The sequence below is a fragment of the Notolabrus celidotus genome, chromosome 15 (genome assembly GCF_009762535.1).
Source record: "Notolabrus celidotus isolate fNotCel1 chromosome 15, fNotCel1.pri, whole genome shotgun sequence".
Lineage (NCBI taxonomy): Eukaryota > Metazoa > Chordata > Actinopteri > Labriformes > Labridae > Notolabrus > Notolabrus celidotus.
Window position 1 is genome coordinate 3726480 of NC_048286.1, and position 17058 is coordinate 3743537.

Below are 17058 nucleotides of genomic sequence, written 5' to 3' on the forward strand. Positions count from 1 at the left end.
TCTCCACTTTGCCTGTTTCCGTTTCAATCATTTATCTCAGCCTAACCACAGATTGTCTGTCTCTCTCTCTCTTTCTCTCTCCCTCTGTTGCTCTCAGTCGGCCCAATCCTGGTGGTGGAGCCCAGGCCGGTCACCGTCGACGTGGACTCCGACGTCACGCTGAACTGCAAGTGGTCTGGCAACCCGCCGCTCACCCTCACCTGGACCAAGAAGGGCTCCAACATGGTGAGGGGGGAAACCAGCAGACCTCTCTCTGACCTTTGGCCTTCTCTTGGGAAATGATCAAATATTAAAATTCGAAACGTTACATGTATTTGGGAAAAAAACTCATCTTCAACCCTTTTCAATATCCAAGAGCCAGACCTCATAAATGTTTGCTCGGTTGCAAAGCAGACGATTAGAAGAGAGACTCCGTCTTCATATCTTAAATCTTTAATTCATGGCTAACAAGTGAAGAAAAGCTCCAGGAAAAAAAAACTAATGGAGCCTGCTGAGTAAATCAACATGTTTTATGAATTAAATATAGATCTTCCTGTCGCCCTCCCCTCCTCCCCTCTTTTTAACATCTCTCCCTCTCTGACTGTCTCTGCTCTCCATCTCACAGATCTACTCTCCTGCTCTTTATGCATACTTAAGCTTGTGTTATGTGTATGTGTGTGTGTGTGTGTGTGTGCAGGTGCTCAGCAACAACAACCAGCTGTATCTGAAGTCAGTGAGCCAGTCTGATGCAGGCCAGTACGTCTGTAAGGCCATCGTGCCCCGGATTGGAGTGGGAGAGACTGAGGTCACACTTACAGTCAACGGTTAGTATTTTCTGTGGCGATGATAATCCTGACTTTAGCAAGATTATAACCCATACCTGATAGATATTCCTATGGATGAGGATTTTAAAACACCTTCAGGATTTCTGTTATGAGCTTCTATCATTCTGTGCAACATGTATGCATCTACCTCTCCCAGAGCCCTCCATGAGCCTTTGCCCGTCTGATTTATCCCAGCTCAAGCCTGACCCCAACCCAACAGATAATTCGTCATGCCTAAAAAGTTCTGAGGCCCTTCATCGTCAGGACACTTCATAAATCAGAACAGATTCAGGATGACCCGAGCATAAAAAACTGAGCTCAGATCTACTTCTTAAATCTGCGTCAGACACACCAAAGAGGGGTCAGCGACATTCACTGGCACAGCCTTGCGAAATATGTGGTCCTGAAAGCTTGATGAGAGACTCTTTCAAAACAAAGCAGGTCTAGACCGTACTCTATGTTCCATTATTAACAAAGACACAACATCAAGACAGGATAAGATCCAGTCCCATCTTACAGACAGGACTCATGACTGATCTCATCTTAATCCACCATGAGCAGAGCACTTTGCAGCATTTAGCAAGTTACAGTGGCAAGGACAAACTTCCTTTAACAGGCAGAAACCTCCAGCAGGACCAGACTCATGTTAGACACACATCTGCTGAGACTGTGTTGGAGAGAGGGATAGAGGGAGATGAAGAGAGAAAGATGATAGTGGTGAGACGGACAGTAGTAGTTGTAGCTGCTGGAGTCTGGCACGTGCACAGCAGCAGAGATCCAGAGGAACCTACGAGACAAGGGAGCTCAGGGACTCCAGAAAGGTCTATGGTTAGTAACTTTAATGGGACAGGAAGAGTTAAAGTAAGTTTCTGCTTCAGCGTAGATTTTCCTCTACACAGATTCATGTAAGCCGTGATTGAGACGTCTTAAACATTGCTACCTCTGTTGACAGCTCTTGTAGAATACTTGTAGAATACTTCCTGTACGATCCCTCTTATGTGTGTATGTCTTCTCCAGGCCCTCCCATCATCTCCAGCGATCCGGTCCAGTATGCTGTCAGAGGCGAGAGAGGAGAGATCAAGTGTTACATCGCCAGCACGCCCCCGCCTGATAAGATTGTAAGTCCATCCTTGGAAGTTGTAATCTGCAGCAGAGGTGCTCGACCTCAGACAGATTGAATCTTTCCTCAGACAGAATCCTGATAAGAGTAACCCCTCGTCCACCTTGAAAACAAAATGATTTGTACGTCTTGTATTCGGCTTGTGTTACTATCTACACCATCAGCCCGACGCCGCTCGGTCCTCTGACTGTGTCACGAGGATGTGTGAAGCATCTGTTTTTCCTCTGTGGTGAAAAGTGTGACTCATCAAAATCAGCTTCTGGGTGTTTTGTTGAAGTGAAAGAGGAGATGCAGAGTGCTGGGCTGCTGGAGTGCCGCAAAATAAGTCAAAGAAATCTCAAAACGAGGACAGCGTTTTGTTTTAGCATATTTTAGCCTTTTCATTTTAGATATGTTAAATATTTGGACCGTCTAAGGTGAGTACATCAAATTTTCTCTTAACAAATAGGATATTGAAGAGAAAAAGAAACCAAAGCAAGAATCCCAAACCTGGTTAGTGACCAAAAATGATCAGCCAATCTGTGATCGGCTGTGCAAGAGCAACATTTTGTGATATTTTGTTTTCAGCTGCATTCAATCATCAACAATCAACAACAAAGATAGAGTTAAGAAGAACAAGAACACTCAGATTCAAAACTCATTATTTGTATATTGGAGCATAAATACATGAAGATAGAGAGAGAAGGAGAGCCTATAGCAGCATAACTAGGAGCTGGTCCAAGCCATGCCTGAGCCAGCCCTAAGCTACGGTGGCTGGGAAATGCAAAACAAATTTACAAAGGATGAAACACTTTTACAAGCAATGGAATATTTTTACCAGTCCTAAAACAAAATTAGAAGCAGCAGATTGTGACAGACAAGGAGAAGGAAAAAGTCCTGCCAATCACAGGTCATTCTGATGTGTCCTTTCAAAATAAAAGCCAAATGGAATTTGAGGAAATAGCAATAATTCTGGATATTTTCAATCAGAGATGATGAACAAAGCTCAGTTTCCTCTGAGTCATTTTAATTAGACTAATAGTGGAACACTATTCAGTGGAAACTGTTATTTTGTTCATCATCTCTGATTGAAAATATCCAGAATTATCACTATTTTTTTCAAATTTCAAATGGCTGATATTTTAAATATACACATCAGATCAAGCTGTGATTGGTTGGATTATGCTATGAGGTTGTCCACTATTAGTCTGAAATATAATGTGTCAGTGGAAACTGGGATTTTGCTTATAATCTCTGAAAATATGCAGTATTATGGCTTCGTTACGTAACAACAATATCCGGTCTGTCACGGAGTCAGAGCTCGGAGCTTGTTCAGCCCATAGACTGTATAAAATAATACTGAACCCCTCCTCCGTTTTTCATTCCCTGCACACATGTGTACTAACAAGGAGCTTAGGAGGGAGGCATGCTAGTTGTAGGCTGTCTTAATAGACACAGAGGTCGGTTTTACTCCCCACGTCTGCAGATTTGAAGATCTAGTGGATGATTTTTATTTATCATGGATATGTGCTAGCGCTAGTTAGCATAGCTACATAGCTACATGTCGTAGCTGTAGCTGAGTACCAAGACACACGTCTACATACTGACAAATAAAACAACAAGAAACACTAAATCTATGACCAATGGTTCAGAAAGGTCCTGCTACAGGCGCCTCTCCGTCAGGATCAGATTCTGGATCAGATTCAGAGGGTTGAAGTAATGTGATCTCTGAGCAGCCGTGTATATTCAGCCAACATGTAAACATTAGATCAACGTGCTGGAGAGCCGAGGCCACATCCACTTCCTGAGGGGGTGTGGTCAGAGAGAAAACAGAGGAAAACAGAGGACTGAAGAAGAGGGTTTTTCAGGCATGCCAAAATCTGATTTCAAAGTGTTTTTTTGAGCATAAACTTTAAATACATGTTTTGGGGACCTCTGAGACCATCATATATTGATGAAAAAAGCGTGATATGTCACCTTTAAAGGCCACCATAGATTCACCAACAGGAGGGGTGAGCAGGGGAGCGTTTTGATTTTGAAACTGATGGATAAATATTTCCCTTTCTGCACCCTGTACCCTCAAAAAAGTAAAAAAATAAATCCATAATCAACAAGAGGAGACGCTGTTATCACATAAAGTTATACATACGCTGGCTTTAAAACCACCAACAGTTACTTTGTCATCATGAAAGGTTCAGCGCACAATCCACACCATCTTGATTTCAGTATAAATTGGACCAACCAGCCAAAACCGTTCCAATTCAGTGATCCCTTTCCAAGTGGTGGCCATCTTTACTTGACAGGGAAGTGTTCACCCAGATTGCCTCAGCAGCAGACTGTAATGAAATACCCTCCTGAATGTGCAGTAACTGCAGCACTACCTGCTGTGTTCTCATTCCTCCTCATCTTTGTCTGTGCGTTAAGTAACAAAAGGAGGCGTTTGGCATGCGATATAAACCTTCGAACGGGGAGGAAATACCAGAATTCCTTGAATTATGAGCCAGAAAATGGAAATAAATCCAGTAAGGACATTTGAGTTTGAAAGCTGGAACGGTGGGAGAGAGTGTGAGGGTGAAACAGATTGAAACGAGAGGCAGAGAGATGGAGGGAGGGTAAAATTCTGTACCTTTCAGCGTCAATTATCCAATTGTGCAGTGCCGACATGACAGAAATCAGAGCTTTTAGAAGCTTCAGCCCCCCGCTGCAGTGGCAGAGAGCTCAGAGCGTATAATGTGATATGACATTATAGTCCTGGCTTAATGCAGAGACACAAAGACTTATAAAATATGGAGTATGATGCTGTGTGTGTGTGTTTGTACAAGGAGCAAGTGTGTGTGTAAAAGAGGCAAAAAGAGATTGAAGAAGAAAGACAGGAAACAGACGGTGTGGGGACAAAGTTATTTTGAGAGAAAGTGATAAAGACAGAAGAGAAGATGATTCTTTTTTTAAAAAGAGGTAGCACGAGGAGACGAGAGAGCAACATTACGTAAGATTGGTAGAAAAGCAGCCGCAGCCACTCTTCATCATATTCACCTTTTTTGTTTCATCAAAATCAGGTTAAAAGGTACATTAGCCTGACATATGGCTCTATGTATATTTGATATCACCACGCTCCATATTTAATATCCTCAAATTTCTACCTCAGCAGATTCAAAGTAGAAACACCTGCTTGAGTTTTTATCGCCCATGTACACTGGGTGCACCGTGTGTGTGTTTCCTAACATACTCTCGAGCAGTCTCTCTCTTTCACAAGCTGCACAAGTTTTAATCAGAGACGCATGAAGCCAAGATCAGAGTAGCAGAGGTCTGAGAATATCATTTGATTGCTTAAATATATTTTGCTTAACCTTTCTTAATACACGTCCATCTGTTTGAGAGTTTATTCATGATTTGTGTGTTTGTCTGAGTCCTTCCACTTAACACAACATAAGATAAGATAAAGTCAAATTAGCATTATTGATCCCCGAGGGGAGATGGAGGGGGTTGCAGTTGGAGTTTGGATAGAAATCAAACAAACATACAAATAAGGAAAGTTGTGTCTTTGTGGTGTTAACGCAGAGCTCCTATCCCCTTAAAGGATTCTGCCCGCTGTGTTGATTAGCAGCAGATTTATAGATTTACAAATGTTTCAGAGCCCAGATGTAGAAAGCCTTTGATTTTAACTTAATCCTAATTTGACATGGACCTTCTTTTCCATTTTAATGCACTCCTTTAAAGCAGCAGAGTCAGGTTTAGAGCATGTTTTGCATACAAAGTGCTCTCTAATGGCCTTTAAGAGGCGATCACACAGAAGCAAACACAAATGTTTACATATTTGCCGGAGCTGAGACAAGCGGCAACCTCTGGTCTTAAAATATGAAGCCCATGCGAAAGTGCTAAAAACTGCAGTTCATTGAGCGTCCACTTGAGACTGGCTGCAGAAACACAGAAACCACATACACACCCATTCAAAGAAGACAATCTTTACAGCAGAAATAAACATGTTTACAGCCTGCACACACTGTACAAAGGGTGATTTTGTTATAACTCTGTATTTTCTAAGATATTAAACTTACACGCTTGCCCAAATAAAGGCATGACTGACTTGATTGACAGGTGGGCACCCTGTAGCTGTTAGTGAAAAGGCTCAAGACCCACCTCTTTACCTCACTCTAGTTTGGACGAAGTTAGGTTGAATTCAGAATTTACCGGCATTTACATGGCACCCGCCGACAACTGGTTTCAAAACAATGCTTCAGGAACAGATGGGTGATGTCTTCAATCAATCAATCTTTATTTGTATAGCGCCAAACCACAACAACTTTTATCCCAAGACGCTTTTAAAACATAGGAGGTCTAGACCACTCTATGTCAAATTATGAACAGAGACCCAACACCAAGACAGGGTAAGACTCAGTCTGACCCCACCTTAATCCTCCATGAGCATCGCACCTCGCAGTATTTAGCTAGTTACAGCAGAGAGGACAAACTTCCTTTTAACAGGCAGAAACTTCGAGCAGAACCAGACTCATGTTAGACAGCCATCTGCCTTGAGCGAGTTGGGTCTTGAAAGAGGGATAGAGGATAGTAAAAGAGAGAGGTGATAGTGATGAGATGAGTAGTAGAAGCTGCTGCCACTGGAGTCCAGCATGTCCGTACCAGGAGGATGCCTACGGCAGCTCAGAGGAACCTACGAGACAACAGAGCTCAGGGACTCCAGAAAGGTCTATGGTTAGTCACTTTCAATGGGACAGGAAGAGTTAAAGGAAGTTTGGGGAACGGGAGTGAGATAGGATCCCAGTGTGTCAGTGCGCAGTCTAAGCCTATAGCAACATAACTAAAAGCTGCTCCAAGCCTGATCCAGCTCTAACTATAAGCTTTATCAAAAGGGAAAGTTTGAAGCCTACTCTTCAAAGTAGAGAGGGTGTCTGCCTCCCAGACCCTGACTGGTAGATGATTCCAAAGGTGAGGGGCCTGATAACTGAAGGTTCTACCTCCCATACTACTTTTAGAGATTTTAGGTTCGACCAGCAGGCCTGCATGTTGGGAGCGTAGCGTTCTAGAGGGGTATTAGGGCACTATGAGCTCTTTAACATACGAGGGTGCCTGATTTTTAAGGGCTTTGGATACTACGTCTATTTATTATACAGTCTATGATCTCACAAGGTGGAGCCAGTGGAAGTTAAGACATTGACTAGAATTTAAACCTTTCAGCTTCTGTGCCATGACGAACTCAACATGGATCTGATGGAATTTCGCTATTTGCCTCCTCGCTAACAGCTAAACAGCTGCCGTCTGTCAGCCAAGTCAGCCACGCGCCATGACTAAAACTGATTTTTAAACCAGGCTTTAAACATGTTTATTTTCGCTGAAGATCGCCTTTTTTTCAATGGGTGTGTATGTGGCTTACACTGCCTCTGGAGCCTTCCTCCAGTGGATGATTGGGGAACTGCAGTTTTTGGGACTTCAGCACTGGCTTCATATTTTCAGTCTGGGTTTTTTTTCTTGATTTACAGGGTTAAAAGTGTTAATTTTAAGGGTAGTGTCTTTTGTCCATCTATGGCTTCATGTGTGGAATTTTTTTTTTTCATTTCACAAATGTATTAGTACCCCGTAACTTTTCCCCTTTACTTTTGATTCCAACTTACAAACTATGGGAGTAACTGCTGTACCATGATGATTGCTGTTTTTGTGTGTCGCATGAACGTTGTGTTGGATCAATTAAAATACAACACAAAATCCCTTGAAAACTCAAACAAACAAGAAAATCTATCTATTTGGTCACTGGCAAAATCAAGCACTTTGTTTCATTAACGTACTTTGATTTAGTAGTCATTAGATTGAAGCCATTGCAGCCTGTTTTGCTGCTGCAGGCTGAGGTTATGAGGTTATCCATCCATTAGATGTACAATGTGCAGGAGGTGGGGTACACCCTGGACTGGTAAACAGTCTATAACAGGGCTAACAAGAGACTTTTCCTCACCGCTGGTTCGACTCCTGGCCTCAATACTTCCCTCATGTCCCCTCCTTTCCTGTCTCTCTTTACCCTACTGAGGCTTTGCTGAACTAAAGAACACCATGAGTTAACAATCCCTCTACCGTGTGTTCCAGGTCTGGGCGTGGAAGGAGAACGTGTGGGAGAAGGAGAAGGGCACCCTGATGGAGAGGTACACGGTGGAGCAGAGTAAACCTCCATCACAGGGCGGGGCCGTGCTCTCCACCCTCACCATCAACAACGTCATGGAGTCAGACTTCCACTCGCCTTATAACTGTACCGCCTGGAACTCCTTCGGACCCGGGACCATGATCATCACCCTGGAGGAGACGGGTACGGATAGTGACAAAATCCAGGGTGCAGTTATTGTCTTGCTTTTGAAATATCACTGAGCTAACATTAGCACGGTGAAATATGAGTGACATAAAGTGTAAAAAATGTCCCAGGTACCGTCACACTGTGCCTTAGGTTTTTGTGAAAGCCAAACATCTCTCTCTCCCGAGCAACGTTTTCCAGCTTCTCCTTGGGAATTCTTAGGCGTTTCTAGGCTAGATGGTGTAGGTCTAAATCATGGCCTCCAAACAGGTGGATGTGACTAAAACACCTCAAAAGACAGGCGTCCAGTTGATCCACTTCAACTGACTCTTTTTGATGCGAAGGAGCAGCGTCTCCACTCCAAGCTCCTGACCCTCTCTCTAAGTCTGATCCCTGGAAATTGAAGAAACTCATTTGAGCAGCTTGTACCTGCAGTCTCATTCTTTTGGTCACTGCCCAAAGCTTGTGAGCATAGGTGAGGGTCGTAACGTAGATTAATCTGTGAATAGAAAGCTTAGCCTTAGGTTTTTATGAAAGCTTATCTGAGATTTCATTGCGGGGGCAGCAGTTTAAACAAGGCGGCCCAGACATTTTGCTTACTAGCAACGTTTTCCGGTGTCTCCTTGGGAATCCTTAGATGTTCCTAGGCTAGATCATCTAGGTCTACATCAAGGCCTCCAAACAGGTGGACATGACTGAAACACCTCTAAAGAGAGGCGTCCAGTTGAACCACTTCAACTGACTCCTTTTGATGCAAAGGAACAGTGGCTCTACTCCAAGCTCCTGACACTCTCTAAAAGTCTGAGCCTAGACACCCTTCAGAAGAAACTAATTTTGGCCGCTTGCACCTGCTATCTGTTTGACTCTCGCCCCCTGTAAAGTACCACATCACCTATAAGCTCCTCCTCCTCACCTACAAATCCCTGCATGCCCTCGCCCCCCAATACCTGGTTGACCTCCTCCACCAACACACTCCATCCTGGAACCTAAGGTCTTCGGACCTGGGTCTCCTCTCCATCCCCCGGACTAAGCTGCGGACCTTCAGGGACAGAGCATTCAGTGTGGCAGCCCCTACTCTGTGGAACTATCTCCCTCCCGACATCCGCAGTGCCCCAACCCTGGACAGTTTTAAGAAAGCAGTCAAAACGCACCTTTTCCTCAAGGCCTTTCCCCATTAGATATCCCCACCTATCCCCCAGACCCCCTACCTCACCCTGTGAAGCGACCTTGGGTGTCTTAAAAGGCGCTATACAAATATCAGTCATTATTATTATTATTATTATTATTATTATTAGATTTTTATGAAAGCTTCTCTGAGATTTTGTTGCGGAGGCAGCGGTATAAACAAGGCGACCCAAGCATCTCTCTCCCCAGCAACGTTTTCCAGCTTCTCCTTGAGAATCCTGAGGCATTCCTAGGCTAGATGGTCAGTCAGTACCCAAAGCTTGTGAACAAAGTTGAGACTGGTAACGTAGGTTGACAGGTGAATGGAAAGCTTTGTGTCACGACTCAGCTCCCTGTACACCACGGCAGTCTGGCACCATGATACGCCTGTCCATTATACCCCATACAGGGAACATGCCTAACCCTAACCCCCCCCCCCTTCCAGAGAGTAATCCAGTGTTTCCTGGCAGAAATCACACTGCCAGACGAGGGCACTCCAATGCATGAGTGTGTAGTGCTCACTTCGTCGATGCTACACTGTAGAGTCAGGGATACACTGTAAAGTATAATGACACTGGAAAGTGATTTAAATCTCACTTTAAAAAGACCGTTTGTGAATCTTCTCTATGCTCTTAATCTCCTGGTGAGACCAGACTCAGTAGTAGCTCTTACAGGCTTTAAAACAACAGTGTAGAAGTAATCAGTCTCCTGGCTGATGGTCTTGTTTGCTTTTGTAGCTGGAGAGTTCATTTCAGTCTGTTTCATAAACAGTGGAAATCTCCTCACTGGAGCTTTAGAAATCACTCTGAAAAAGTTGCATTAGAAGAGAAAGAGCTCTCCTTTAGTTTCCCAGGATGACGACACATTACCCTGTGAGTTGAAACAACAAATTTCCACCCTGTATCTTTAATGTCGCTTTGTGTATGATGCTCTCCTTTCTGCCACAAACTGAAGTGCCCTTGAGCAGCGCTGTTTCGCGGTGGCCTCAGCTGGAGGACACACAGGATAGATAAGAGTGTTATGAGTCCATTTGGGCTACGCGTTTTTATTTTGAGAGCGTGCAGTGTCACATTACATTGAGAAAATGATTCCTTCATGCTCTGTCAGTCTTATCTGCCTCTTATTCTTTCAGCTGTCAGATTTCGCAGGCTTCAGAAAATCTACCAAAACATCTCAGAGAGAGAGAGAGAGAAAGAGGGGGCTTGGATTTGTCCGCACATGTGCACTAACAGCGTTTTTATCCGCTGTCTGACTTGCACGCCTTATCAACACAAGCAGCCCTCGGAGATCTAGCGTAAAGCTACTGTAGGACACAACAGGATTCATGCTTAAACGACGCAGGTTTCTGTTACAGTGAGGCAGCAGCTGTCCCTCAACCCCTCGACCCTGTGCTGCTTGTGTTTGTTTCAGATATTGTTCCGGTGGGAATCATCGCCGGTGGTACGGTGGGCTCCTCCATTCTGCTGCTCATGTTCCTGCTGGCGCTCGCCTTCTTCCTCTACCGCCAACGCAAAGGCAGTGAGTGCACACAGTGGTTGTACGGGCGCACACACACATATGTTTTCGCGATGTTATGTGTCTATCACTCTTTCTTTCATCCACTCTCCCTATCTGTCACTCTCCCAGTGTTGAAGAAAGGAACACACACCAGTGTTGTAGCTTTTTATTCAAATGAGATTAATGAATATTCATATAATGTGGCAAACTGCCGTTAAACGCCTACTGCATGTTCCTCCTTTCATGCAACTGACATGCAATTGTGTGATGATTTTTAAAATAAATCGTATTTATGTTGCCTGAGATAAAGTACAGAGCTTCAAATGAGCATTCAGAGGTGAATAGTATTTAAATGATGAATACCTATATGTTATTTATACAGCCTGCGGCAATCCAATCAGCATTTATGAGCACAAACCAGAGCACTTCAACAAACCGGAGAGGGAGGAGAACATGTGCTGCCTTTAACTCGTTTCATTTTCAGCTGTTCTGACGCAAAGAGAGAATTGGGAAAGACAATGAAGGTGACTGGCAGAGTCCCCAGAGGGATTTTCGAGGGATGAGAGTGTATTTTCTGCTTTAAAGACGATAACACCACAACAGAGGAGATATCATTTGGAAATGGAAACTCAAACGAACATTGTTGTGTCTCCAGATAAGCCGTCTCCCATTTGTTGTACAACTTCGGTCTCTACTTTTAAGGTTTCTGCTCTTGGAAGATTGTTGTTTAGGATGACAAATATTGACAGCGCTGTGCAAAGGATATGTCACCCAAAATGAGCGGTGTACTAAAGGTTAAAGGAGGCGGTGTTTCACCCTGAAATGTGCCTGTTTTATTGCCCCAGAATCCAAATGTTGCCTCTGTTGCAGACGTCTGTGTGACTAATCTAAGCGAAAGCCTTTTAATGAAATGACATTAAACTTGTTTAATCTCTACCTGTGCATATTTAACCTTGTGCTGCTGCAGCCTTTATGTTAATGTGACAGCACTCAATTCAGACTTGTGTCACACTACAAGGTTAATAAGATTGCAGCCGTGACTTTTATGTAAAAGTGACTCTGGCGCTTATTCAAATATGAGACACACATATAAATTTTCCAGCACGTTGGGATACAGTAACAAGATGCGGGTCTGAAAGGGGTTTAAAGTGCTAATAGTTCATGTTTTAACAGATTATGTTGACTGTTTTCTCTGTTGCATCTCGTTTTTTTTACGGAAGAGATTAAGAGCCACTGAGGCGAGAAAAAAAAAAAAGCATTTTATTTTAAATTCTGAGACTAAAGTAAGTATTCTGACTTTTTCTCTGAATAAAACAAATATTGCATCTTAATTTTTTTCCAGTGGCCCTTATTCTCTTCCGTATTTTTCCTAGTCAGTAGTCAAAGTAGATGTTTTTAAATATTGGAGGACTCACACGTTTAGTAAGATTGAAACATTGTGTTTTCTATATCTGAGTGATGAAGTCAAATATTCCTTATCCTGACGTCTGAGACGAAATGGCTACTGCTACTTCCTAAATGCAACAAGAAAAGTTTGACTCGTGCAAGCTTATAGGCCGTCGACAGCAGAGATCCTGGAGTCTAGCAGGTCCACAGCAGCAGAGATCCAGAGGAACCTACGAGACAAGGGAGCTCAGGGACTCCAAAAAGGTCTATGGCTAGTGACTTTAATGGGACAGGGAGAGTTAAAGTAGGTGATGGGGGGTTGAGACAGGATCCCAGTGTGTCAGTGTGTCAGTTCCCCTGGCAGTCTAAGCTTATAGCAGCATAAGTAAGAGCTGGTCCAAGCCTGATCCAGCTCTAACTATAAGCTTTATCAAAAAGGAGAGTTTGAAGCCTTCTCTTAAAAGTAGAGAGGGTGTCTGCCTCCCAGACCCTGACTGGTAGATCATTCAAAAGGAGAGGTGCCTGATAACTGAGGACTCTACCTCCCATACTACTTTTAGAGACTCTAGGTATGATGAGCAGGCCTTCATGTTGGGAGCATAGTGTTCTAGAGGGGTAATAGGGCACTATGAGCTCTCTAAGATTTTATGGGGAGCTAGTGTAGAGAAGCTAACAAGATAGAGATGTGCTCTCTTTTCCTTGTTCTAGTCGGTGCATCAGATCATTTATCTCTCTGGCTTCAATGAAGATCCCAAAGAAACAAAGAGACACCCTCAAAAGCTCCTCATGTATCCCTCGGTGTACGATACAAAATATGGACAAGACAAATCCAACAAAGGAACATGCACCACACCACAAGTTTTGTTGTTTTAATTGCTTCTTTCAAACTGGCTGTTTAATAAATCAACAACATGGTCCTGACACTGACCCTGAGGCTGTGTTCCTCTTCCAGGCCGTCGGGGTGTCACCCTGGGTAAACCAGACATCAAGGTAGAGACAGTCAACAAAGAGACCCACAGCCTTGAGGAGGAGGCGGCTGACGTCTCCACAGCAACCCGCATGGTCAAGGCCATGTACTCCGTGAGTAGACACCCATCTCTGAGTCACCTGGGGGCCGAGGAGAGGAGGAGGCGTACGGGTCAATGGCCTTAAATGTACAGAGGCACCGACACAAAGGCCACAACACATGGCAGGAGACAAACACACACACATACATATTATCACACTTTGGGTCCACAAGGCGTGACTGAAAACACATACACAAACAGCTCTCCTACGCACACACACATAAAACATAAGGTTCAGTGAGGACTATCTGCAGGCATTAAGTTATATTTGGTAGTATGGCTCTGTTTTAAGAGCTCCCTGTACTTCCATGTGCCTACGTGGAATGCCAAAGCCTGAGGTTGGGAGAGCACACCCCCCCTCCCTTTCAAGGCAGGGCGAGCAGCAGCAAAGACCACACAGGGTACAGAACAGAGCGAGCATCAGTGACAATATATATGACACTGGTAAAATCAGACACAGCAGAAAGGTGGAGCTGCTGTGGAGGCGGGTTGCAAAGCGGTTTGCAGCTGAGCTGTTGTTCTGTCAGCCGAGCCTGACTATGTGGAGTGCCTGAACTAACGTGAGGCTCAATTTCTGTCCATCTTTTAAAAACTTGTCAAATTAAAAAGTAAAGTACTAAAGAAACATAACAGACCTTAATTACTGTCACATACGCACAAAAAAACACTGACTTCGACATCTTGGAAAAATGGAATCAACCCGATCCAAGATGCTTTTTCCAACGACTTATCGTTTCTCGTCTTCCTCTCTCTTGGGATGAAAAACCTGAAACTCTGTTTTCCTCTCCCTCCCTCTCTTCCTTCTCCTTTCCTTTTCTCACCCTCCCTCTTTCCGTGTGTGTGTTTTGTTGTTTGATGGTTTAGTTTCTGCCCTCTGTTTCCCTCTCTCCCTCCACTCAGCCGTTCAAAGACGACATGGACCTGAAGCAGGACGTGCGGAGCGAGGGCGACACCAGGGAGGAGTACGAGCTCAAGGTAAGACGGCTGATTGCTGACATCCTTTTAGAGTTCTTGTTTTTTGCAGCATCTTTAAATTTAAATCATACGTGGTGTACAAACATATCATATTTCATAGATATGCAGTGCATGCTTGCAGTCATCTCCGTCATGAAGTGCCAACTACCAGTTTCCGCTTTCTCCTCAGGTTGGGCATGAGCACTTAAGGTTCACTGCTTGATTCTCATGATGATGATATTTTTCATCAGAATCTTTGCTATTAAAGCTCCAAAAGACAGACATTGTGATTCTTACTGCACTGCAGGTTTCTACTGGTGCAGAGCGCGATCAACCCTACATAATGTTTTCTTCTAAACTGAACTGCAGCTCCACTTTCATGATAACCTTTACACTTTGCACCCTAGTAGAAGTTTTATTCCAAAGCATCACAAATATAAAAAGTGGACAAAGTCTCTTGTCTTTAAAATATAGCAAATGCCAAAGTGTCAGAAACCTGCAATTTTTGGATTGGCCAACAGGGGGCGACAGCAGAGGTTGCATAAAGGATATGATTATAGGAAGCGATGACAAAGATGGCCTTGTTTTCAGTTGAGTCAGCATTCTTCTGATGACTTTATAGTTTCATTTGCTACTTTTTAAATCTTCTTTAATACATCATAATGTTCAGTTTGTAGATTATGATCCCATTTAGAGTAAAATATACAAAAAGCAGGGTATATGGATGACTTCTCCACAGCAACACGCATGGCCATGGTCGTGTGCCATATCTGAGTCAGGGTACACATCAATGGCTACCTGCTTTTTGAAAGTTTCAGCTGCTTTTTGTATCAACAATGTCATCTATGCACGGACAAATCTGGTCACAAAAAGAATGGGGTGGCTTAAGTGCAGAGGAATTTGGATTTGCAAACTAATGCCCGACATCACAGTAGCTAGCTGCTTCTATAGAGCTAATGTTTGTCAGAGATGGCTGTGGCCCAGGTAAGCTTCTTGCCCTATGCATTAGAAATTATGTTTACGGGGCGCTGGTGTCGGTCTAAGCGCCCCACGTTTAGAGGCTACAGTTCTCGTCGTAGAGGTCGCCGGTTCGACTCCCGGCCGGTCAGTCATTTGCTGCATGTCCTCCCCCACTCTCTACTCCCCACATTTCCTGTCTCTCTTCAGCTGTCCTGTCATTAAAGGCAAAAATGCCCGAAAACATAATTGACGGTCATTACATATTGTGCTCATACACAAAATGAAAGCTACATTTCTCACACCAATGCATTATTAATAAAGCATGAACAACAGCTCACTACCAACTGCATCAACATCACCAACCATATCAGCCTCCAATGTGACTGAGAATATTTTGTACGAACAATATGGGAGGTAAGACTCATGGCTAAGAGAAAAGAACCATTTGATCACAGCAAACTAGGTCTTTCTTTATGATTTATTCCAACACAGGGTTATAAAGACACAAACGTGAAAGCACTGTCATGCTTAGAACTTGTTCAATTTAGACAGAAGGACTAACATCTCCCCTCTAATCGCAGGATCCAACCAATGGTTACTACAACGTCAGAGCCACCACCCACGATGAGGCACGCCCCCAGTCCCGTGCCATCCACTACCAGGGAGAGTTTCGTTCCCCGAACTCAAACAGCGGACCAGCCGGTGCAACTTCCAGTGGACCTCCAGCTGCTGCCAGCGGTGCCGTCCCCCCTAGTGGAGTGCCAGGATCTAGAGCAGGCTGCTATGACCCCCGCCCTCCTTCAAGGATGTCCCACGCCACCTACGCCCAGTTCAACACCTTCACCAGGGTGGCACAGAGCCAGCAAGCACCTCCTAATCCAGCTCTTCAGTCACCTGGAGATTACCCTGGAGACTGCGGGCTGCTGGACAGCAACACCCAGCTGGCCTATGACAACTATGGATACCCCTCCCAGTATCCCAGCTACCGTATGGGCTTTGCTCCACCCATAGAGGAAGGACCAGCATATGAGATGTATCCAACAGGACAAGGGCCCGGACCAGGGCAAGGACCAGGGCCAGGACCTGGGCCGGGGCCGGGTCCAGGGCCTGGACAACAGAGTCCAGAAGCAGGACTAGGGCAATATGGAACCTCCACTCGCTTCTCTTATTCATCACCACCCTCTGACTATTCCCAAAGACACACGCAGAGGATGCAGACTCATGTTTGAGAAACATACTCACACACACTCTTTGACTTGCTTTTGGTGATAGCTGAACTTAAAAAACATCAAACAAAAACATAAATAAATATAAAAAAATCATAGACAAATCCGTTTCTGGTTTCAGCAGTATCCAGTGCATGGGATTCGGTTCACTTTCTGAACCATGGAAACACCTCAACAACCAACGCACAGCAGTTAGCAGCATCACATCTAATTGTTTGCAGCAATACATGAGACACATGCAAAGCAACATTTACACACATTTGCGGAGACCTTCTGTTGCGTGCAGTGTTTATGCTCCAACAAAGCAACAGCGAGAGCCACAATCAAGAGAAAAGAGACAAAAGAAGAAGAGCACTTTGAAAGCAGGAAGAAGAAGATGAAGAAGGCGAGCGCCGGGAGCAGAAGGAGGAGCAGAGGGACCGATTTTCCTTCCTGCAATTCTTATCTTGCTCTTGGATCATCTGCATCCCAGCATCACATTTTTCCTCCCAAACCCATCTCTGTAAATAAGTGCAAATGGAGATTTGGGTCATATTGAATTTCTTTCCTTGTACAAACCTAAACAGTGTGATGCAGTACAGTGACCCACAGCAAACCTCCCAATAGTCCAACA

General features: G+C 44.2%; 1 protein-coding gene across 1 annotated transcript in view; it reads left to right on the forward strand.

The window, feature by feature from the left end:
- Window positions 1–16531, forward strand: part of kirrel1b (kirre like nephrin family adhesion molecule 1b) — a 36559-nt gene extending 20028 nt beyond the window's left edge. Inside the window, exons 8-15 of the mRNA XM_034702811.1 lie at window positions 98–225; window positions 677–803; window positions 1821–1921; window positions 7993–8209; window positions 10766–10873; window positions 13191–13318; window positions 14206–14280; window positions 15801–16531. Coding sequence (XP_034558702.1) covers window positions 98–225; window positions 677–803; window positions 1821–1921; window positions 7993–8209; window positions 10766–10873; window positions 13191–13318; window positions 14206–14280; window positions 15801–16448 — 1532 coding nt within the window. The 3' untranslated portion in view covers window positions 16449–16531. The remainder of the gene's footprint in view (window positions 1–97; window positions 226–676; window positions 804–1820; window positions 1922–7992; window positions 8210–10765; window positions 10874–13190; window positions 13319–14205; window positions 14281–15800) is intronic.
- The last annotated feature ends 527 nt before the right edge of the window (window positions 16532–17058 follow it).